This window comes from Colius striatus, chromosome Z, assembly GCF_028858725.1.
Source record: "Colius striatus isolate bColStr4 chromosome Z, bColStr4.1.hap1, whole genome shotgun sequence".
NCBI classification, from domain to species: Eukaryota; Metazoa; Chordata; class Aves; order Coliiformes; family Coliidae; genus Colius; species Colius striatus.
Window position 1 is genome coordinate 63,463,051 of NC_084790.1, and position 20,810 is coordinate 63,483,860.

Genomic DNA, 20,810 nt, shown 5'->3' on the forward strand with positions numbered 1-20,810 from the left:
GATGAGTATTTAATAGGGGACAAGGGATGAAAGTCTCTGTAAGTCTTTACAGCATTCTGCCTCTGAGAGACTGTATGAACAGCACTACACTTGACTGAAAGATAAAACTCTTAAACTGTGCAACTTAACCCAAGATTCTCCAAAGATGTTTCAGTTCCTTAGCTTTCCTACTCAACTTTCTAAATTTCCACTGGAAGGAAAACTCCTGACAGATTTATGAAACAGCAGTAAAAGACCTGAAAATTTGTTGTGTCCATACTTTTAGAATCCACAGAAAGATGAATATTTCCCCTTAGTCCACAATTTTCTCATTTTGAGTATTTCTGAAGACTACCAAAGGGCATAATAATAAAGCTTATAGGAAATGTTACATGAACCTATACAAATTCTCCCCATCTTTTTCTAATCCCCTTTTCTGATGTAAGTAATTCTTACACCATCCAATGCCAGGAGAAAAGAAACAACTCACATAATAATTTGCAGTATAAGAGTCATAAGTAGATCACAGGGTCGAATTTTCCACTATGAATCTGTTTTACCTTTGTTGCTTACCCAGTTCACTGTTAAGCGTGTGGTCTTTAGGCAGGATTGACTGAGAATTACGAATGTTCCCTCCACCCACAAACCAGTTGACATTGGGGTTCCAGCGGTTCACAAAGCCACAAAGATGATTTTCTTCAAAGTCACATTCTGCAATTGCAGACATCACCAGTTGACTGCACACATTTTCACTACAGAAACTAGAAGAGAGGCTATTACTAAGCAGTGGCCTCATTTTACACAGGGCAATGCAGATAACACCTATGTTTATAAAACTGGACACAGTAATTAATAGCTATTAGCAAATGGAAGCAAATGGAGCCCAAATTTCTGATCAATATTTAATCTCTTTAGTCAGATATACCTTTTCATTAATTGGCAACAGATGACTGCTGTAATTTAAAATCAAATAAAATAGATTTAAAATACACCACTTCGTAGCATTAAATAGTGAAAGCAGAACTTTCACTTGTAAATCAGTGACAGCTACAGACAAAGCAGGACTAGTATTTTATAGCGGCAACGAGACTGCTTGATTTCCTTCACAGAGACCAGAGAACTGTTACAGTTTTGTTGGACTCCACCAGAGCTCCACAGAAATATAAAGGTCTCCAAGCCGCCTAGCCATGGAAATTTTTGAGCTTTGTTCACAGGTTTTTTGGCAAATGTTATGAGGAAATAGCAGTAAGTGTAAACATCAAGAGTTTTGACTCTGCTGCTTGCAAGATGCCACCGTAAGAATGCATGAGCAGGCAGATTGCAGAAATAATGTTCTTGCTCTTATGTCTGATGTTTGCAGCAGTTTCATCCTGTGAAAATGTAACACTTGTTCCTGCTTGAACAATAAATAGCTTTAGAATTAATTATTGTATATGAATATATTCATGTGTGCAACCTTAACCTAAAAAATACCAGTATCAAACATGTCAGCCTACTTTTCAATAAGGAAAAAGTCATTGCCTTTTTTTCCAAATCCAGACCTAAGGTTTAAAACTGCCAACAATCCATTTTTTTATGTGCAAAGAATATGGGATATGAGCAGATAGTACTTACCAATACAATATCCAGGAGTTATTTTAATTTCAAAAACTGCTATACTGGCAGATTTATCTCGTCCCATTTCACCTTCCAGTACAATCTGCACAATATAAACCAAACTGTGAATTTTATGGTTTTGGTATTTCCATTATCACTCCAGACATTTAAACAGGATAAAGAGGGTAACAAATCAAAATATATAGGGGGGCCAGAAGAGGAGAGGTGCTTTTGCTGGGTACAGAATGCATTGAATATGGTTTCAATGCCCATTCTTAAGGACAGAAGTCTTTCTGAAGGACAACAGGACAAGGCCAAAAGATCCCACACTTCACCTAAGAGTATGGGGCTCCTGATTCCTCAGCTCTGTCTATGGTGGATGTTATTATGACAGGTGCAATCTGAGAGGGTATGGGTAGAAATACTCTCCCCTCAGCTTCTGACTCCTCCCAGAGCAGAGAGGACAGGAACGAGCAAGTGCAGCTGCAGATCCAAGATCTGGATGTTCCATATCTGCTACAACGTGCACCAGAAAAACTAGGGCATCTTCTAAAACCAGGCTTACCTTGTACTTCTTTGTGCTGTTTGTTAAATCTAAGCTAGCTATGAGCCAGCTATCTGAAGGCTCTTTGGCTGACCACAGTAAATGATCAAAGCTCTCTCCTTCCTGCCTCAGGTACAGGTTGAGCCTGGCAGGATCAGGTGAAGTCACAGAAGTCGTTGCTATCTGATAAATCAGTCTGATGCAGCTCCACTCCTCAGAGTACAGCTCAGGGCTGGACAGCACTGCTTTATCACCCTCATAAGATGTATCCACAGAAATGTAATGTCCTGGGAACAGACACACATCAGAATAATAAATGTTAGAGGCTTTGCTTTTTCATTGCTGGACAAAAGTACTTATTTATAAAGGAATTGTTGATCTGTGGCTAGGTCAGCAGATTGAGACCACCACTCACTCGTTAAGCAAGCCCTTTAACATTTTGATACCCCACTGAACCCAAACAAACATCACTTCATGCATCTCTTGGGATTTTTAATGAAAATTTTTTAAATTATCAGGTACGTTCAGAAAAAAACGTTATCTTAGTGTAAAGCAGATTATTGAGTACATATTGCCCTCCAGAACTGACAGCTACAGACAAGCAATATGATTGACAATTTACACAGGCAGCAGTATGCTGCAGGAATACTTAGTTGCTTTACACTTTTTAACTTCATTTTAATAACTTAGATTTTAAAACAATACATAGAAAACCATTGTTGAATTTTCTAAAGCATTTCTGGTTTCAAAGCTGAAAACCAGAATGACGCTTTTAATTAGGTAGTAGAATTATCATGTACAAATCTGCCAATTCAGAGAAGTGTGGGAAGATTTTGGATTTTATGGCAACGGATCCTTCTTTGGGGACTACAGCTTGACAGGACAGGATGGGATACATCTCTCCCATAAGAGCACTGGAATATTTGGCAGTAGACTAGCAAACTTGATAAAGAGGGCTTTAAACTAAAGGACTTGGGGAGTGGGGGGAGAAGTAACATAGAATAAGCTGTCACCTCTAGCAGGGAAACAGGGCAGGATAGGGACTGCCATGATAAGTGCCCCTCACCTGCACATCATGCTGAGATGCAGAAGGCTGACCACCCTGAGGGAGAGCCAAACTGGGGAGGATCCTCCCGCATCTGCCCAGGGAAACCTGTGTGTTTGAGTAAGCCCCTGCGCTGCCTCTACACCAATGCACGCAGCCTGGGGAATAAGCAGGAGGAACTGGAGACTGGGGCTACGACCTCATTGCAGTCACAGAGACGTGGTGGGACAGCTGCCACGATGGGGACACAGACATGGAGAGAGAAGGTGCACTGGTAACCAATGTTGCAGAGAAGGCTGAACTACTGAATGCCTTCTTTGCTTCAGTCTTTATGGCTAAGGCCAGCCGTCAGGAAGCCAGTTCCTTGTCTTTTTCCATCATCATTATTACTATTATTATTATCATCATTATTATCATTATTGTCTATCATTATTATATTATATATTATTATCTATCTATTATTACATATCTAGCAACTGGTCAAGGGGTAATGGAAAGAAGTTTGAACACAGAAAGTTCCATTTGAACATAAGAAAAAATTATTTTACTGTGAGGGTGAGGGAGCCCTGGCACAGGCTGCCCAGGGTGGGTGTGGAGTCTCCTTCCTTGTATGTCTTCAAGACCCACCTGGACACATTCCTGTGTGACCTGGTCTAAGTGGATCTGCTTCCGCAGGGGGATTGGACAAGACGAGCTCTAAAGGTCCCTTCCAACCCCTACCATTCTATAATTCTATGATTCTGTGATTTAAACATATCATCAGTCTCAGTGGGATTATTTCAAAATTACTCTCTGAACGGGTATTTAAGGACCAGGACCTGAAACACAATCTTTTCTATAAAACAAAATAAAGGATGCAATGACAAGCTAAAAATGCTCAAGAAGGCCAAGACAACGCCAAAGGAACAGCATGTAGACAGAAGAGGCAACAGTAAATAAACCACAGTGAAAGAGAAGCTTGGTCCTGCAAGCATTACTAACACATCAAAAGCAAGGCCAGGAAAGTAAAGCAGGTTACAAGAGTCACAAAAACCTGGAATGCAATGCCAGAAACAAGTGAAACAGAAAGAAAATTATAAGAAATCCAACAAAACAAACTAGGACATCCATGTCTGAAACACTATCCCATAGACAAATTGGAAAATGATCTTCATAAGCTAATGACAATGTATATCAGACAAAACCCTGTCCTTATACTAACTTTCATCAGCCAGGCTGCAAACAAGAGTCACAAGTGCTGTTGGAGACAGTGCCAAGTCTGTTGTCCTTCACCCAGCAGCACACCATACCTATCTAATTTAGACTGTCCAGAGCATACATTTCTTGTTTACTCTCATTTATCCTGACTACAGAGCTTGTCTCAATTTCCACATATATGTAAGCATGTGCTTAACTTGGACACATCAGCAGCCACATTGATGTTAAATATACTGCTTGCTTTTGAGGCATACCCTCCCTGCTCAAACCCTGCCTTAGCTTTCCAACTCTACCAAAGCACCCTGGCATTGCTTTCTAGGAGCTCCTCTATGCCTTTTAAAAGTATTCTCTCTGATGTGAAAAATACCTGCATGAATAATCACTGCCTCCCCCCAACTGCAAGACAAAAAGCAGGTACACATCTGGCTTACAGAATCCCAAAGTCTTCTCCTATACACCTGTGCGGAAGATGCCAGGAGCTGGAAGCAGCTCTGACAACACCTGACTCCTTGGGCAGTGCGTGTTACAGCACTCCCCTCCATCTACTTCCTCTCTCACCTGCAGACACTGCACAGCAATCCTTTTGTACTGTACATTTTTGTTTAACAGATGTAAGATAAACAATTGCTACTTACTTAGGGCATACGTGCAGCCCTAAGCAGTAAAGGAGGCTGTGTAAATACAGGAAAGCTGCATTTTCTTTTCCTTTTTAGGGAATGGAATTTTTTTGCCTCTTACTATAATTTCTCTTTATATCTACTGTATCTGGTTTTAATCTCTTGGAGGAATATACAAAATCACTGGTAAGTATGAGTAACTTGTTACTGCAGCAGCATATGAAAGAAAAATAAACACAGAAATAAATATTTAAAAATAGACACCTAATGTGCCTGTCAAATACTTAATCTGGCACTACATGAAATATGAGCTCATAAAACATCCATTTGCATACAGATATACAGTTATTTCACAAGAGCCAGCATGCATAGCATTTATTTGCTGGCATGTGCTACTCCAAGGCATGTGTGTTTTTTCACGTGCATGGAGGATAGAGGGAAATCACCAATGCTCCACCAGAAGTCAAATGTTTCTCACACATTTGTTCTTGATGGATATAAGTGGCAATATCAAGTTCAGACAAAGAACCTGTGGGTTTAGGCTAGTCTGAATTTGGATCATTTTGCTTACAAAGAAACCTGCAATTCAGAATCCATGCCCAGCAATTTCAGTTTGGATTTCAGGCCTATTTTTATCTGCATGAGAAATCCCATAGGAGACAGTCATCTTATAATTTATTTATTTTTAATTTTTTTTCCCAGAAATAACTTAGTGTCGACACAGGAAAACTCATTCACATGAAGACCTCAAATTATCAGCTATGAGGCTTAAATGGCTGCCTGGCTTTAAGACTCAATTATAAGACTTAATTATAAGACTACAGTTCTTCCAAAAGAATAGTGATTTGAAAGAAAAAGAAAACCTCTTAAAGAGTTTCCAGTTGGGATGATTATATTACTATGAACCTGACTCTTTGTTTTCTGTTTTCTGTACACTTGCTCTCACTTGGTCTGATTTTTCACTTACATAAGAACAAAGATCATGAACTCTCTTTTTAATCAGGGTTAGTTAGGTGGGTTTTGGTTTTTTTTTTTCTTTTTAAAAAAGATTAATTTTACCTAATCATTAAGTTTCCTGAAACGGAACGTTCTCACCCACAACTTGCCAATCATTTTAGCGTCTGCTGGAAGCTTGGATGTGTGATTGGCTCCACTGACATCAATGGGAGCACTGATAGAGAGCTTTGTGCTTAAGTTTAAATGCTTTGCTAATCAGGATCAAAGAGCCTGGCACTTTGCAGCATGAAGCACAAAAAATACTAATGTTAAACTTCTTCCAAATGAATGTTGGCATTGACTAAATGGCCTTTATACTGAACTGTATTTCAGTAATAGCAACAACATGCGCCTTTGCTGCAGAAAGGAAGGTCTCACAATTCAGACTTCAAGGACTGACACAGAGCAATTGTGAGAGCAAATCAATGCAAAGAGAGAGTTCCTTGGAGTAAAGAAGCAGACAACTTTGCATACTTGTTTGTGGGAGTAACAGAAGAATATTTAGCAGCCTATGGAGAATGTGATGAATGCACAATGCTGTGGCCTGAAATCTCTCCTTTAAAATGCAACATCCAGCCTCATTTTGCAGCATGTTGCGAAATTTTTCCATAAATCCTCCTCCTCTAAATGGTCATAGCACTTCGTCCATAGAAGTCATTTCGAGTTACCAGGAGAGGGTTACTCTTCAAAGTCACAGGAAATCAAAAGAGAGGTAGTCACAAAATGCTTGGAAAAACCTACTACAACAGAAACATAAGCATACAATTTCTGACAATTATTTGCTCAGAGAGTGCATGCAGCTCCAAGCAGTATAAGTGGCTGTGCGAGCATACAAAAGCTGCACTTTAGCTCCATTTTTAGGGAATGGCATGGATTCTTGCCATTATCACACAGATACAGAATTACACAGAATAGTAGAGGTTGGAAGGGACCCTTAGAGATCATCTAGTTCAACCCCCCTGCAGAAGCAGGTCCATCTAGCTCAGGTCGCATAGGAACATGTCCAGGTGGGTCTTTGAGACCTCCAAAGGAAGGAGACTCCACACCCTCCCTGGGCAGCCTGTGCCACTGCTCCGTCACCCTCACGGTGAAATAGTTTTTTTCTAATGTTCAAATGGAACTTTTTGTGTTCCAGCTTCATCCCATTACACCTCTTGCTAGATATCATAGAAAAAAGGGATGCCCCAACCTCTTGACATCCACCATTTATATATTTGTAAATATTAATGAGATCCCCTCTTAGTCTCCTCTTCTACAGACTAAACAGCCCCAGTTCCCACAGCCTTTCCTCATAAGGAAGATGCTCCAGTCCCCTGAACATCTTGGTGGCCCTGTAGTGGACTCTCTCCAGCAGTTCTCTGTCCCTCTTGAGCCAAGGAGCCCAGAACTGGACACAGGACTCCAGATGAGGCCTCACCACAACCAAGTAGAAGAGGAGCAGAACCTCCCTTGACCTACTGGACACACTCTTCTGGATGCCATTGGCCTTCGTGGCCATGAGGCCACATTGCTGGCTCATGGTTAGTTTATTATCAACCAGGACTCCCAGGTCTCTCTCTGCAGAGCTGCTCTTCAGCAGGTCAATCCCCAGCCTGTACTGGTGCATGGGGTTGTTTCTCCCTAGGTGCAGGACTCTGCACTTGCTCTTGTTGAACCTCATGAGGTTCCTGGCTGCCCAGCTCTCAAGCCAGTTGAGATCCCACTGAATGGCAGCACAGCCTACTGGGGAATCAGCCAGTCGTCCCAGTTTGGTGTAAAAAAAAGACATCATACATGCTTCTTCACAGGCAACAAAAGCTAGGAACCAGTAACTACTTTTGACTGCTAACAGCTAGTAGTTCTTTGGTAAGATAAACAACTACAGTCATGAGGTAAGTTGGGAGAAAGGGAACTATCAGATTTATTCCCTCCACCACTCACTCACTACTCAGGCTGGTGAGCAAAGTGCTTTTTACCCACAAACCTATAATGACCTTTTACCTACTCTGTAACTTCACTGACTTCTCTTTGACAGCTGAATAGAACTGCACAGGACCAAGCATGTGTTCATTTTGCATTCTTCCACGTCCAAACCAAATATTGAGCCCAGGGGGAATTATAACCCAGTGTCTGAAACCCTTCCCTCCTTGGAGCAACTATGCATTGTAGAGGTAAGACACAGAAAAGGACAGCTTTTAAATTCCTCTGTAAGTATGTCTCTCCTTTTGCTGCTCTAATAAGCAGTTCCATACAGAGTCTCTCTCATCTACAGTTAGTGATACATCAACTCTGAGTCATTCACCCAAATTTCCAAATCTATATTTACTTACCAAATAGGCATCAAGACCTCAGTCAGCAGTTTTTACATCAATGGCTGAGGGGAAAGGAGGTTGAGACCAGCAATACTACTTCCCCAAACCTGTGCAGAAACTACATTGATTGCTTTCTCTGTAAATAACACAACAAAATGCTAGATACTGGCTAATGAACTAAACCAAATTCCATCAACAAAAAGAAAGACTCAACCATGATAACTAAAACTAGCAGTTAGCTTTTTAATGTCATATTTCCTCTGTAAAAATTTGGAAGGGTAACCACAGAAATATTAGACCATTTGTGAGGTTTATATCTGACACAGCTGTTCGCTTAGTGCAGCAACAGTGCAGCTTTACAAGAAAAACTGCACATAAGCAGTGAGCTCCGAGAAACAGTATTGAGGAAACATGAAACAGAAAAAGTTTTGGAATCTACATTTCATTTCACACTCATTTATACTGAAAACTTGAAAGAAATGTCTTGAAGTTTCCAGTCATGTTTCGACTTTCTCTCTACTTCCCATACAGAAGGAGGATAGGCTGTAGGAGTGGAGTTTTTTTTAAATCTTCATTTGGCAGGCAGGGTAGTGCAGAAACACCCATCACCCTTTTAAGAGTCAGTACTTAACCTCTTCCCCATGGCCTTCAGGAGACTTGGGGCAGCAGTTTCTCCCCTGGATGGAGAGATGCACACACAAGGCACATGGAGCTGAGCAGCAAAGCCTGGCCCGTTTAAGGAAGCGGTGGAGGCTCAGTCCCAAACCATTCAGGTTGGTGTTAGGAATAAAGCTGCTTGACCCCGGCATTTTCTTTCCCATAAAGCTGCAGATGACTTTATTACTGCTAAGCTGTTAGATTCACACCAGAACTGCACAGTCTATGCTGCAACCAATTAGCATTGTCATCATAGGAAAAAACTTTTTGGTCTTTAAACCTTCTTGTCTCCTCTGTGGTTTCTTAAAAGCAGCTCTCTGAAAATAGCTGAGAGATGGAGAAGCAGGAGGTGGTTGTTGTCTGTGTCTGCAGTGAGTGACATACACTGCCCTTCCTCATTGTACGTCCACAAGGGCATCTCAAGCCGCTGCAGCAAAAGCCCATGGTCCTGCCTGGCTGCTGCCAGCTGCCTAAAACTCCATCGACTAGCCAGGTGATAAGGAGCACCTAAAAACCCCAATAAAGCTGCCTCTGTGCTACTCAGCTTTATTGGGGAGAACAATGGGGTTTCCAGGCAAAGCTGAGTAGTATTTGCTGAAAACAAAAGCATTTTGTAGAAAAGCACAGCCCTCGGGTGATGAACACACAGGCAGTTCACCCAGGCAAGTCATGCACCTTCCTCCAGCTGGATGGACAGCTCTGACAGCAGGAGTTGAATAAGCAGCTTTCTTTACTTTTCTCACTTATGAGACTTATCATTTGACTCATTGTTTGCCGTGACCATTAGCTGACCATCAGTCCAGGTCAGAGAGCTCATGCTTCCCAGCCCAGGGGGATGAATCTTCAAAGGCTTCTTTCATAGCAGAGGACTTGGATTAACTACTAGCCCCTCCTCGTGTTCTGTTCTTTGCTCCCCCAGAAAGTTGATCAATACAGCTGTTAACAAGCCTGTCAAAAACCATAAAAGTAATATAGATAGACCTGAAACACACTTGTGACTCTGGCATCTGGTCACAGCTACTACCACACTGGCAATGCCTTCCAGCCTTGATCTGTCATCGTGCCTGTGAAAGTCTGGCAAAGGTTCAGCTTGTGCTGCTGTTTTCTGTTTCTGATTTAGAGGAGTTGCTCCACTGCACTGGGGATGCTTGAGTTTGTAAGAGCTTTTTGGCAACAGCTGGGTCCTCTCCTTGCTCTCCCTCTTCAAGTCCCAAGATCCTTACATCATGCACCAATTATATCAGATCTTTTGTTTGTTCCAAACACAAGCATGTGGGTTTGTTTTCTTTCACAATGACCTCACAGATTTTTATACACTACTCAAGTTTTCTTTCTACTTGTTACAGCCAACCCACCAGTCCCAGTGAGCTGTTGTTCAGACCACTCAGTTCTTCTTTCCACACTGTTAATTATTTAATTTTGACAACTTTTTGCCTGGTGATAAAAAAACTGAGAGGTTCGTCTCAATTATCTCTGATTTTCCTTGCAAAGCTCTTTTGAAAAGTCATCGCTGTGACTTCTATTAGCTGGTATACTTGAGCAGGACATTGGCAAAATTTGGAGACACAAGATTCTCTGCTGTTAATTTCTGAATATGAAATAATTCAGAAAAGCCTTTTGTTTGTTCTTTGGCATCCTAAATCAGTTTCAATTGTCTCTAATGCACAGTGAACATTAGAGATAAAAACCAAATAAAGTAGAAATCATCAGCCACCTATTTGCTCACAGTGCTCATCTCTTTCATTACTAGCTCTATCCCCTTGTAAATCATGTTTCCACCAGGACCAAGGGGAAAGCACTATTATAGCTCTTCCAGCACAGCTGCTTGCCCTTGCAAGGTACATGACAGGGCTGCCTTCCTTCAGCAAAATGATATAAAATTTCACTCTAACAGTATTCCCCTGCATTATGTTGTCTGTTTACTGTGTTTATTGCTCCTTTCCTTTATTTTTGCAGATGCACGTGGTCTGATGCGGTGGAGTACGCCTGTAACATTTTACAAGCTCTGCCTTGCAGTAGGTGCTGAGCATGCCTCAGCCTGCTCAAGGCAAACCTACCCACCCGCACTCCACATAGCTTTGGCAGTTTTTGAAGAACAATTCATCAGATTGACTCCCACCTCACAAAGGAATCAACATGAGGAAGCTAATGAGCCAGATGATGAGACAAGGGACTTCTCGTGTTTTAAGAGAGGGGCTTTCTGAGACCACACTTCTCCTTCCATCCAGGGATAAGCACTGACATGCTAATCAACCTCAATTTTGTTGCCACACATCAGGATTTCCATCAAGCTGGAAGATCATGCTTTTGTGTTCCAAAAGCACAGGTTTCCTGATTGAGAAACCTCCTTGGTATGCTCCAAAGGAGTTAAGCTAAAAGTCTATGGCAAGCAAAACTGTGAACCAAACCTATACTCTGTCAGGGAAGTTAGATGACTCCAGTCACAGCAAGCAGCATGCCTGGGGTGAGGGAGAGGAAAAGTGAGCCTTGGAGCCGGGGTGAGCAGGAACAAAAGTCTGCCCAGTATGACTTGGCTTAGGTGTAGGAGGGAATGGGGCCACAGCATGTAGGGGAGTCCTGGGCCAGGCAGCAACATTGCCCTTGGGGAAAGAAGAAACCGGTAGCCTTCTGGAATGCATCTGTAAACAACAGGGATGAACTCAGTGAAAGATTATAAAAACAAAACTTTTCTACTGCATGGATCAGCTCTCTCTCTGCATCTGCCAAATCACTCGGCCTATTTCATTACCCCGAAAACCAGCTCATCTGCCTAAATACTTGTCTATCTCTCCCTGCTACATTGGATCAACTAACAAAGCGTAACCTTTGTCTGCAAGCCTTGTCTCTCCAAGGAAAGTCACAAACGTTCTTGGCAATCACATTTACTCTCATATTCACCTGGGCCCTACATCCTACATAAACTGAAATATTATTTGGTTTCAAAAATTTTTAAATATTTATTTGGTTTCACTGACTACAGGAGCAGAACTTCTGTGAGTTCCATTTACTGCTTTTTGTAAGCTCAGTGGTTTTATATTCTTTTTTTAAGCACCAGTATCACTAGTTTGACTGGCAAGCTCATGGTGGGCTCAGAAGTGATCTCACATCACGAAGTACAAACAGAACTGCTAACAGATGAGGTACATATTTGCACCCATGTCCTGAAATAGCTGGCTACAGATAGTGCTTACTGGTGAGCTAATGAGATCCTGATAGGTGCTAACAGTAGCCTGGCAGAAGATCACCTGAGACAATCAGCTCAGCTACACCATCAGTTTCCAAAAGCTGTTGGAGGTCATCTAAGGCTGCTCCTGTGGTGTCCCCTCAGCTCTGTTGTGGCCACTGTTGAGTATTCCACTCAAAGTGAGAAAACAGAGGCAGTGACTCCTCTGCCCCAGCAAGCTTCATGCTGGACTAGGAACATGCAGTGGTGAAGATCCAGCATCTGCAACCACAAAAACAGCAGCCAAGGAACACACGTCTTGATGGTGAACATCACAACTACCAGGACTGTGGCTAATATATCTTGGAGCTCTGCAAAAATGCATCCGGCAGTTAGCCACTTCAAAGAACAACATTGGTGGCTTTAATTTACCAGGGATGCTTTTAGGCTTTCAGTCCTGTACATCATTCCTACCCGGCAGGAGTCTGGTAACAACCAAGGACGTGTTTAAGTTTATACAAACAGACTGAGCCAAAATCCACAAAACTGAAGAACCCAAATTTTCAAGAGTTTATCAAAATAGCTGCAGGTTAGGTAACTGTAATCTCTAAATACTCTCTGCACATTTTAGGGGAATGGAAAGTTGTACATTTAATCCTAAAATCTACATTCGACATTTGAGCCTTACATATAACCAGTTGTACTGTCACACAGTATTTGATTAGGTATCAAATCCCCTATGCCCAGAGATATTTGACAAAGGACTTTTTATTCAAGTGTAATGCATCCAGCTTCCTGTCTCTTCCCTTCAAGCAGAAACATATTCATGCTCCATGGTGGAGTACATCCATTGGAAGTGGAGCACAGAGGCTCTGGTCATAACCCCACTCCTGCAAGGGAGCTCCTTCCAACAAACGTGAATGGCTAAGAATGACTGATTACCCTTAAATAAAAACTGGCAAAATTAAACAAAAGGTTCATTTCATGGCCTGGAGGCCTGGAATTCAATGCATCAAGGCTATTCTGAGATTTGGTTTTTTTCTCATTCAATTATTACACTCTTTTTGTTGAGTGAATAAACCTAAAGACATGAAATGTTACCAATCAAAAGGCAGTCACGAAATTTGCCCGGGTTTTTTGGTTTTGTTTTTCCAGAAACTTGCATGTACTTATTAGGCCCAGAAAAAACTTTCCAGGGGTTACAGAAATTGCACACTGATAATTTTACTGCTGAATATCCTCACATATTTTATGGGATACTGTGGGCCTCTGTGAGGAGGGCTGATGCCCTACAGCTCCCTCCTCTCTGCCTCAGTAGTTGCAGTCTCCAGTACCAGTGGAAGGAGATTCATTTGTGGCACTTTGGCCCCAAGAAAGCTGTTTGGACTACCCAAAATGAATTACATTTGTAAGGATCACTTGGTATTGAAAGCAAAAAACATCTCCTTGTACAAAATCCAGTCTAAGGGAACAGGAAGAAACATATGCCAATGAATGTTATGAATGCTTAGGTATTTAGGAGATTTAGGAACCAGTATTTTGCTTTCCACAAGCTATCTACTGGTGACTGTAATCAACAGAGCTTTGATACATTTTTGCTTCCCTGGGCTTCATGTTTCAATTAAAACAGCCAGACAAATTCTTCAGGGCTTAGTTCAAGTCATGGAACTTCTACATCTGAATTTACCCCAGGCCATTGGATGTCACCCAGAATCTGCACAGGGTGACAGACTCTGCACAGACAGAATCTGCATAGACTGCCATCTGTCTGGCACCATCCACTCTTCACATATCTGTCACATCATGGTGGCATTTCTGCTTCCCCTCGCTACACAACAGTCAACAAATGCATTCCTTCATGCAGCCCTTTCACAAGCTTCCCAGCTGCCCAAGGACATTTGTCATCAAAGATGCTCAGACTTTGTCCTTAACATAGGCCACAAATATTTCCCTTTTTTTTGCCAGATAACTTTGGAGCCTAAAAGCTAGTGAAAGTATTAGCACTTGCTGCAACACCACTCCAGTGAACATCTAATATCATCCTCAGACATTTGCTTGCAAGTTCATTTAGCATACCCTTGTTGAGCCATAGGACACATTTATCAAGATGGAAATAGCACTCAAGATATGAACTGGTCATTGGAAAAAATCTATCCATTTGACCCTGACAGTTCATAACACTGTTTCCTTCAGGATATCCTCACTGACTACCATTTCACTGCCAAAGTACGTAAAAGTTTACTTTGGCAGTGAAAGTCAGAACTTTCCAAAGTACGAGAGTTTATGGGCCCTAACTAGATTGTTTTCTTTTTTCCCCTCACAATGGATTATTAAGGCCATTAAGCCCCTTTCTACTTAACTTTACAATTTAAATACAGTGATGACACAGACATTAATGAAGTTTAGGTAAATCCATAAAATGTATTTAGATTAATTTACTTTAGTGCATTTGGGCTGACAAATCTCAGCAGGCACTCAACAGGACCACAGGGAGACGTTCCCTTGCAAATGTGCACTCCAATTTATTGCTTAGAATGTAACCAAAAGACCCTGCATACTCCCAGCTGGCTGCTAGTACCCAACAGTGATCACAGATGAATGCTCATGGAAGGATTAAGTGTAATGCATGCACACTGAGATACTCCCCTCTGTGCCTTCCTAGTCCCTGCTGCCATTTTTCAGGGCGGAGGACTGCCTGAGTTGGTTGTGGTACGGACTAACATTAATGGGTGAGCCCAACTGAGCAGCGTGAGCCTCGTATTATTCTAAACAAAAATAAACTGTGAAGAAAATAAACCCTGCAAAATTAACTTTGCTCTATCTGCCAGGCTTTGTGTGGTCTTTCTGAAAACAGTCCTCAGTCCAGTTTTTCTGAGAAAGCCTTTTAGTGTTGCATTTGCTGTATAGTTCAGAAGTTGAGACAAGGCTGAACACTTCAAGGTGTTACCAAAGTTCATACAGCATCAACAAACACGTTCAGCACTGGTCCCAACACATTCTCTGTATGTTTACAGTAGCCCCAGAAACTGTAAATTCTCTGATGAAAAAGCATTTTTTGCAAACATGCAGAGGAAATCAGAGGGAAATCAGAGCCAGGAGCTTGTGACGCGTACATGTGAGAGCTCCCATTTGCTCCTCCTCTCCAGCATTGGCTGGAGCCCTGGCATGCCTGGCTGGTCAGTGGCAATGACTCACCACTTTGTTTCTGGTATCAAGAAATGGATTTTCAAGTCTCACATTGTCCCAGCTGCTGATCCTGCCAGCTTTGCCTGTTACATGCAGAGTCAGAAACCTGTGCTGTGTGCAGAGAAAGCTCAGAGTTTATTGAAGAGATTTGCAGTTGTACTAGGCCAAGAAGTATCAATGGACATCTTTGAGATTACAGAGGCAATCAGCTCCTTATTAAACACTAAAATGTGATTCAACTTGCTCCAGAACTTTTTTTCTTTTTGGTTCAAATTTCACACGTAAACCATCCATTGCTTAAAAGTGAAGGTGTAAGATTGTGCTTCCCAGCTTCTGCTTCAAGCTATAAACTCAAATAGCTTTGACAGCTGCTTTGCAACTCACACAAGTGATTTGCCGTGACACGTTTTATCAATGTGACTTTCTGACATGGTCCCCAGCCTCTCTGCCTTTACTGTGAAGAAGGAGAAAGACTCACTTCCACAGCACAGCGAGGGTGAAACTCCCAGAGCAGTTGCTTGCCAAGTTTTATCTTGGAAAACAAGGGAAATATTTATGACCGTTGGGAACTTGGAAAAAAAGAAAAGACAACTTTTCAACGTGTGATACTGAAATAACCCAAAGTACTGAGCCAGTATTCCTGTAACTACAGTGTTCTGAGGGAAGAAAACACAGTCTTCCTCTCTTCAAAATCTGGTCACTTAACACTACTGAGAAGCAGATCCAAGCTGACTTAGTATATGATAACCATCTTGGGCCCAAATATCTTCACATTCAGAATTTAGGAAAATGTGATTTCAAAAGATCACTACAAACCAGAATTTAGTTATACGTATTTTATTTTTTAATTTAAAAAGAAAAATGCTAATTGGCAGAAGGGGTGTCAATAAAACAAAACTTGCAAATAGGAAACCAAATTTTCTGTAATTTTTTAACAAGTAAAAAAAGCACATAATGCTTTAAAGAACAAGGGATACAACATTCAATACAAAGAAAGAACCAAACAGGGCTGTTCATATAGATGCTTATTTCCTTGCTTTAAAAACTGCTCTGGTTTATTTTTTTCCACAGGATTATTTTTTCCATGCTGAATTTTTAAAAATTTGCTTTAAAAAAGAAATCAAAGCTGCAATATGTTTTACATTTTGCAAATAAAGGAATTGTTTCTTGAGGTAAAGTGTAGTAGCATTAACTGGCCTCAAGAAACATCTGTGCTTGTCCTTGCAGCCCTCTGGTGAGGAAAATTATTGTTTCCCAGATGTTCTTAGACCTGTGAACCAAGCTCTTTGGGGAGAATACAGACTTCTTCCAGCAGGAGAAGAATACAATGAATTATAAACCCGCTTTCCTCCTCTACATCTCTGCCACATGAAGCCCAGTCAGGAGAAAATGCCACAGACCCTTACTGAAAATTGATTTTATTGGGTAGCTCAACCTCTGCTCAGCTGTTAACATAAGAGAATAAACCTGCAGTTACTTCTCTGTATCTGCCTCCATTAGTAATTCAGTAGTTTATGAAAGCTTAAAATCTGTATCAGATATAAAAGTAAAAAGAAAACAGTGTCAGATGAAAAGTTTGCTTAATCATGGCCTGAGATTGCCAACACTGCCATAGAAACATTGGATAGAAACTATAAGCACAAGCTAAATTATCTCTTACATTAAGCAAAAGCTGTGTCTGCTTTCCAGACAATGAGAAATGACTATATGGTCAAGAAGCCTGCAGATAGGCAGCTTGGTGACAGGCAGAAGGCTGTCAGCTGCCAAAGCCCACTGGACCTTTGTGTAGGTCTCTTTAACGTTTCTTCATTGGCATGGTGGAAATGTGTCACAAGAAGCAGCTGGCAACCTCATTTGGACAGGAGTCCTCTGGTACAGGATTCGAGGCAGATACATGTGCTCATACTGACTAATTTTCGTGGTTAAAACTGATGAAGACACTCCCCACCAGGCGCTCACCTGCAGAACACAGTGTGCAGGCTTGCTGCTGCTGGTGTGACTTGCCAATTGCATAAATGCGGTGTCTCCTGTCAGGGATGTTACCTTTGCTGAATCCCCAAATCGGCTGAAAAATGAGGTTCAACAAAATTCAGAGCCTGGGCAAGATAAGCCAAATATTAATTATGATATTCAAAACCAGCACTCATATTAACCCCAAAAATTCTCAGATATTGACAACAATCTTTGATACAGAGAGATATACATGTGATGGATGGACGAACTACTTGATGAATAAGGAATTAGATGATCAATTCCAAGAGTTACAGTCAACAGCTCCATGTCCAAACAGAAACCAGTAATGAGTGCTGTCCCTCAAGGGTTCCTACCAGGACCAAAACCATTTAATATCTCCATTGGTGACATAGACAGTAGGATTGGGCGCAGACTCAGCAAACTGAGTGGTGTGGTTGACACACTGGCAGAAATGGGGAACTATCCAGAGACCCTGACAGACATAGGAAGCCATTAGTAAAATGTGCAGGCCCACTGTGCAGGAACAGCCTGCAAATATCTGTCTACCAAAGATCTTGCAGGTTGCCTGCTTCTATCAGGCTATTGTTACAAGGGCTCTTCAGACTTCCACTCTTCCTTCTCAGGGACCTTCCTGCAGTACAATACAGGTCATATACATGCTATGCAAACTAGGGCGGTACAATCACCACATTTGAAAAGGCCTCAAGAGAGTGGTGCAGCCACTGCAGATGTCCAGCAGGTAACAATCCTATTTTCCAGCAATTGTCAAAGATTTAGGGGGTTTTATTCTCTTTTCACAGAATCATTTGAATATTTTCAAACTGTGGACTTATATTTAAACTTCTGCTGCTCTGTGCTTCAGCTGGAGCTCTTTCGCTCTCTATTTCATAGCAGACACTAAGCTGCCAAGCTGCAATCTTGCAGTTAGTGGCTAAGTTATTTCTTCTAAGAAAAGTGGACTTTCAGATTGACTAAATGTATGGCAGTGAAATTCCCTTCCAGAAGCATAATTAACAGAAAATGGTCTACCAACAAGAAAACCCACAAAAGCTAAGACAATCTGGAAGGCTAACTAACAGAAGAAGATCCAGCTGACCTAGCACAGGAAAAAACTATTGGAGTTCTCTGCTAAGTAAGGAGTGATTGATCATGTAACTGTATTTTTGGCTTCAATGTCCACAGCCTTGGAAGACTACTCCAAATTTATTAGTGTTTTTCCGTATAAAAACAAACACTGATTACAGCTCTTAGCTTTATCTACATGTGGTGGTCCAAACTACGCATACCACTCATCTTATTTCCATATATGACAATTTCACTGTGCAAAGTTCTCTCTTCTTTTTCAAACAAATTACAGTTACTAACCTAGTAACTCTCCAGTTTGACACTTAGTTTAAAATAAGCACTGGAAGTGGCTATATTTGGAGAACAATCTGGGACTGGTACAAATTGTCTCATGTTTCTACTTAGCACACAAGTATACTCCCGCCCCAGGAAAGAAATTTCCCTGCGAAAGGCCTTCTAAGAATTCAAACGCAAAACAATGACTTGATAGGAACTAGTGAAGATGCATGTGTTTGAACTCCTCCTGCTTGTTACTAAACTTCAACTAATCATATACAGAGCCACAGCATAGAATTGCATTGCATAGCTATACATCTGCATATTTGAAATGTTACAATTCCATCCTACTTGAAATGCTACAAGCAACAGCTTAAAATAATGCATTCATGTAAGTTTTCCAGCACATCTGTGATGATGTTAATAACCAGTTTGCTGAAGTAATGTGAAGATGAATATGGAAATATAGATGCCAAGCCCCAAGTAGTAGAGTGACACAGACTTACAAACAGATCATTTTATCATAGCATCACAGAACGAATCATAAAACGGTAGGGGTTGGAAAGGACCTTTAGACACAATCTAGTCTAACCTCCCTGCCAAAGCAGGTCCACCTAGATCAGCTCACACAGGAACACGTTCAGGCAGGTTTTGAAAACCTCCAGAAAAGGAGCCTCCATACCTTTCCTGGGCAGCCTGTGCCAGGACTCCCTCTCCCTCATAGTGAAATAGTTTTTCCTTATGTTTAAATGGAACCTTTTGTGTTCAAGCTTCTTTCCATTACCCCTTGACCTCTTGCTAGATACCATAGAAAAAGGGATGTCCCCACCTCCTGACAATCACCATATAGATACCTTTAATTATCAATGGGATCTCAGTCTCCCCTTTCCTAGAATGAACAGCCCCAGTTCCCGCAGCCTTTCCTCATAAGGAAGATGCTCCAGTCCCCTGATCATCTTGGTGGCCCTGCACTGGACTCTGTCCAGAAGTTCTGTGTCACTCTTGAGCTGAGGAGCCCATAACTGGACACAGGACTCCAGATGGGGCCTCTCCAGGGCCGAGTAGAGAGGGAGAAGAACCTGCCTTGACCTGCTGGCCACACTCTTCCTGATGCATCCCAGGATACCATTGGCCTTCTTGGCCACGAGGGCACATTGCTGGCTCATGGTTAGCTTATTATCAATCAGGACTCCCAGGTCTCTCTCTGCAGTGCTGCTCTTCAGCAGTTCAACCCCCAGCCTATACTGGTGCATGGGGTTGTTCCTCCCCACATGCAGGACTCTGCATTTGCCTTTGCTGAACCTCATGAGGTTCCTCTCTGCCCAACTCTCAAGCCGGTCGAGATCCTGCTGAATGGCAGCACAGCCTTCTGGGGAATCAGCCAGTCCTCCCAGTTTGGTGTCATCAGCAAACTTGCTGAGGGAAAGCCCGCTCTTGTTGTGCTTGTGTCTCTAAGGCATACATCTGAGGGCAAAACAATCAAGTAAATCTGTTTTTCTTAGACATATTTATTGTTGCTGTACTGGATATACTATAAAAATCCAGGTACCAGGATGCTTGTATTTTCAGCATATGTACTCAAGCATTCAAGGTGGCCTTTACTTCCCTTTGCAAGAACTTTGAAAATTTAAAATTAGTTTATTTAGGAAAACCATAACCACTGATCTTCTGATTATCAGGAAGGCTCCAAATTTCTTCACAGCTATGGGAATATACTGATGCATAAGCTATGGCTCAAAGCCTCAGCGGTACTAAAAGCTCCTTGCTTCCTTGCTGTCTGGATTGAGTAATTTTTTTGTTGAACTCTTAAGGATGGCTCCAAGCTGTAGGGCTCTACAACAGAAAACCACTACCAAGTAGTAGAGCACAGATCTGCGACCTTATCTAGGTGACCCTGCCTCTGCAGGGGGGTTGGACTAGATGATCTCTAAAGCTCCCTTCCAACCCCTACCATTCTGTGATTCTATGATTCTATGAGTAGAGGCAAGGTATAAACCAATGGCATTATCCCAGCTCTGATACAGAATCTCACTGCTGTTCTGCCGTAATCACACAAGCCAAAATTGGCTACCGGCTAACACCTGGGTACTCAGATTTGGCTTTCTTGGGATGAAAAAGGTTTCAGTAAGACTGTTAAGCATGGTAAAGTCTGAAAAAGTCTCTGGTCTTCTGGTTCCAGCTTTTACTTGGAGCTTATAAATGTTTGTGACTGCTTGCCATGTGT

At 41.7% G+C, this 20,810-nt stretch overlaps 1 protein-coding gene across 1 annotated transcript in view; it reads right to left on the minus strand.

The window, feature by feature from the left end:
• The window catches only part of MAMDC2 (MAM domain containing 2), a 61,271-nt gene that overhangs the window by 27,641 nt on the left and 12,820 nt on the right, over nt 1–20,810 (minus strand). Inside the window, exons 3-5 of the mRNA XM_062018058.1 lie at nt 2,141–2,406; nt 1,594–1,678; nt 553–690 (exon numbers count right to left, since the gene is read on the minus strand). Of these exons, the coding sequence (XP_061874042.1) occupies nt 553–690; nt 1,594–1,678; nt 2,141–2,406 (489 nt within the window). The remainder of the gene's footprint in view (nt 1–552; nt 691–1,593; nt 1,679–2,140; nt 2,407–20,810) is intronic.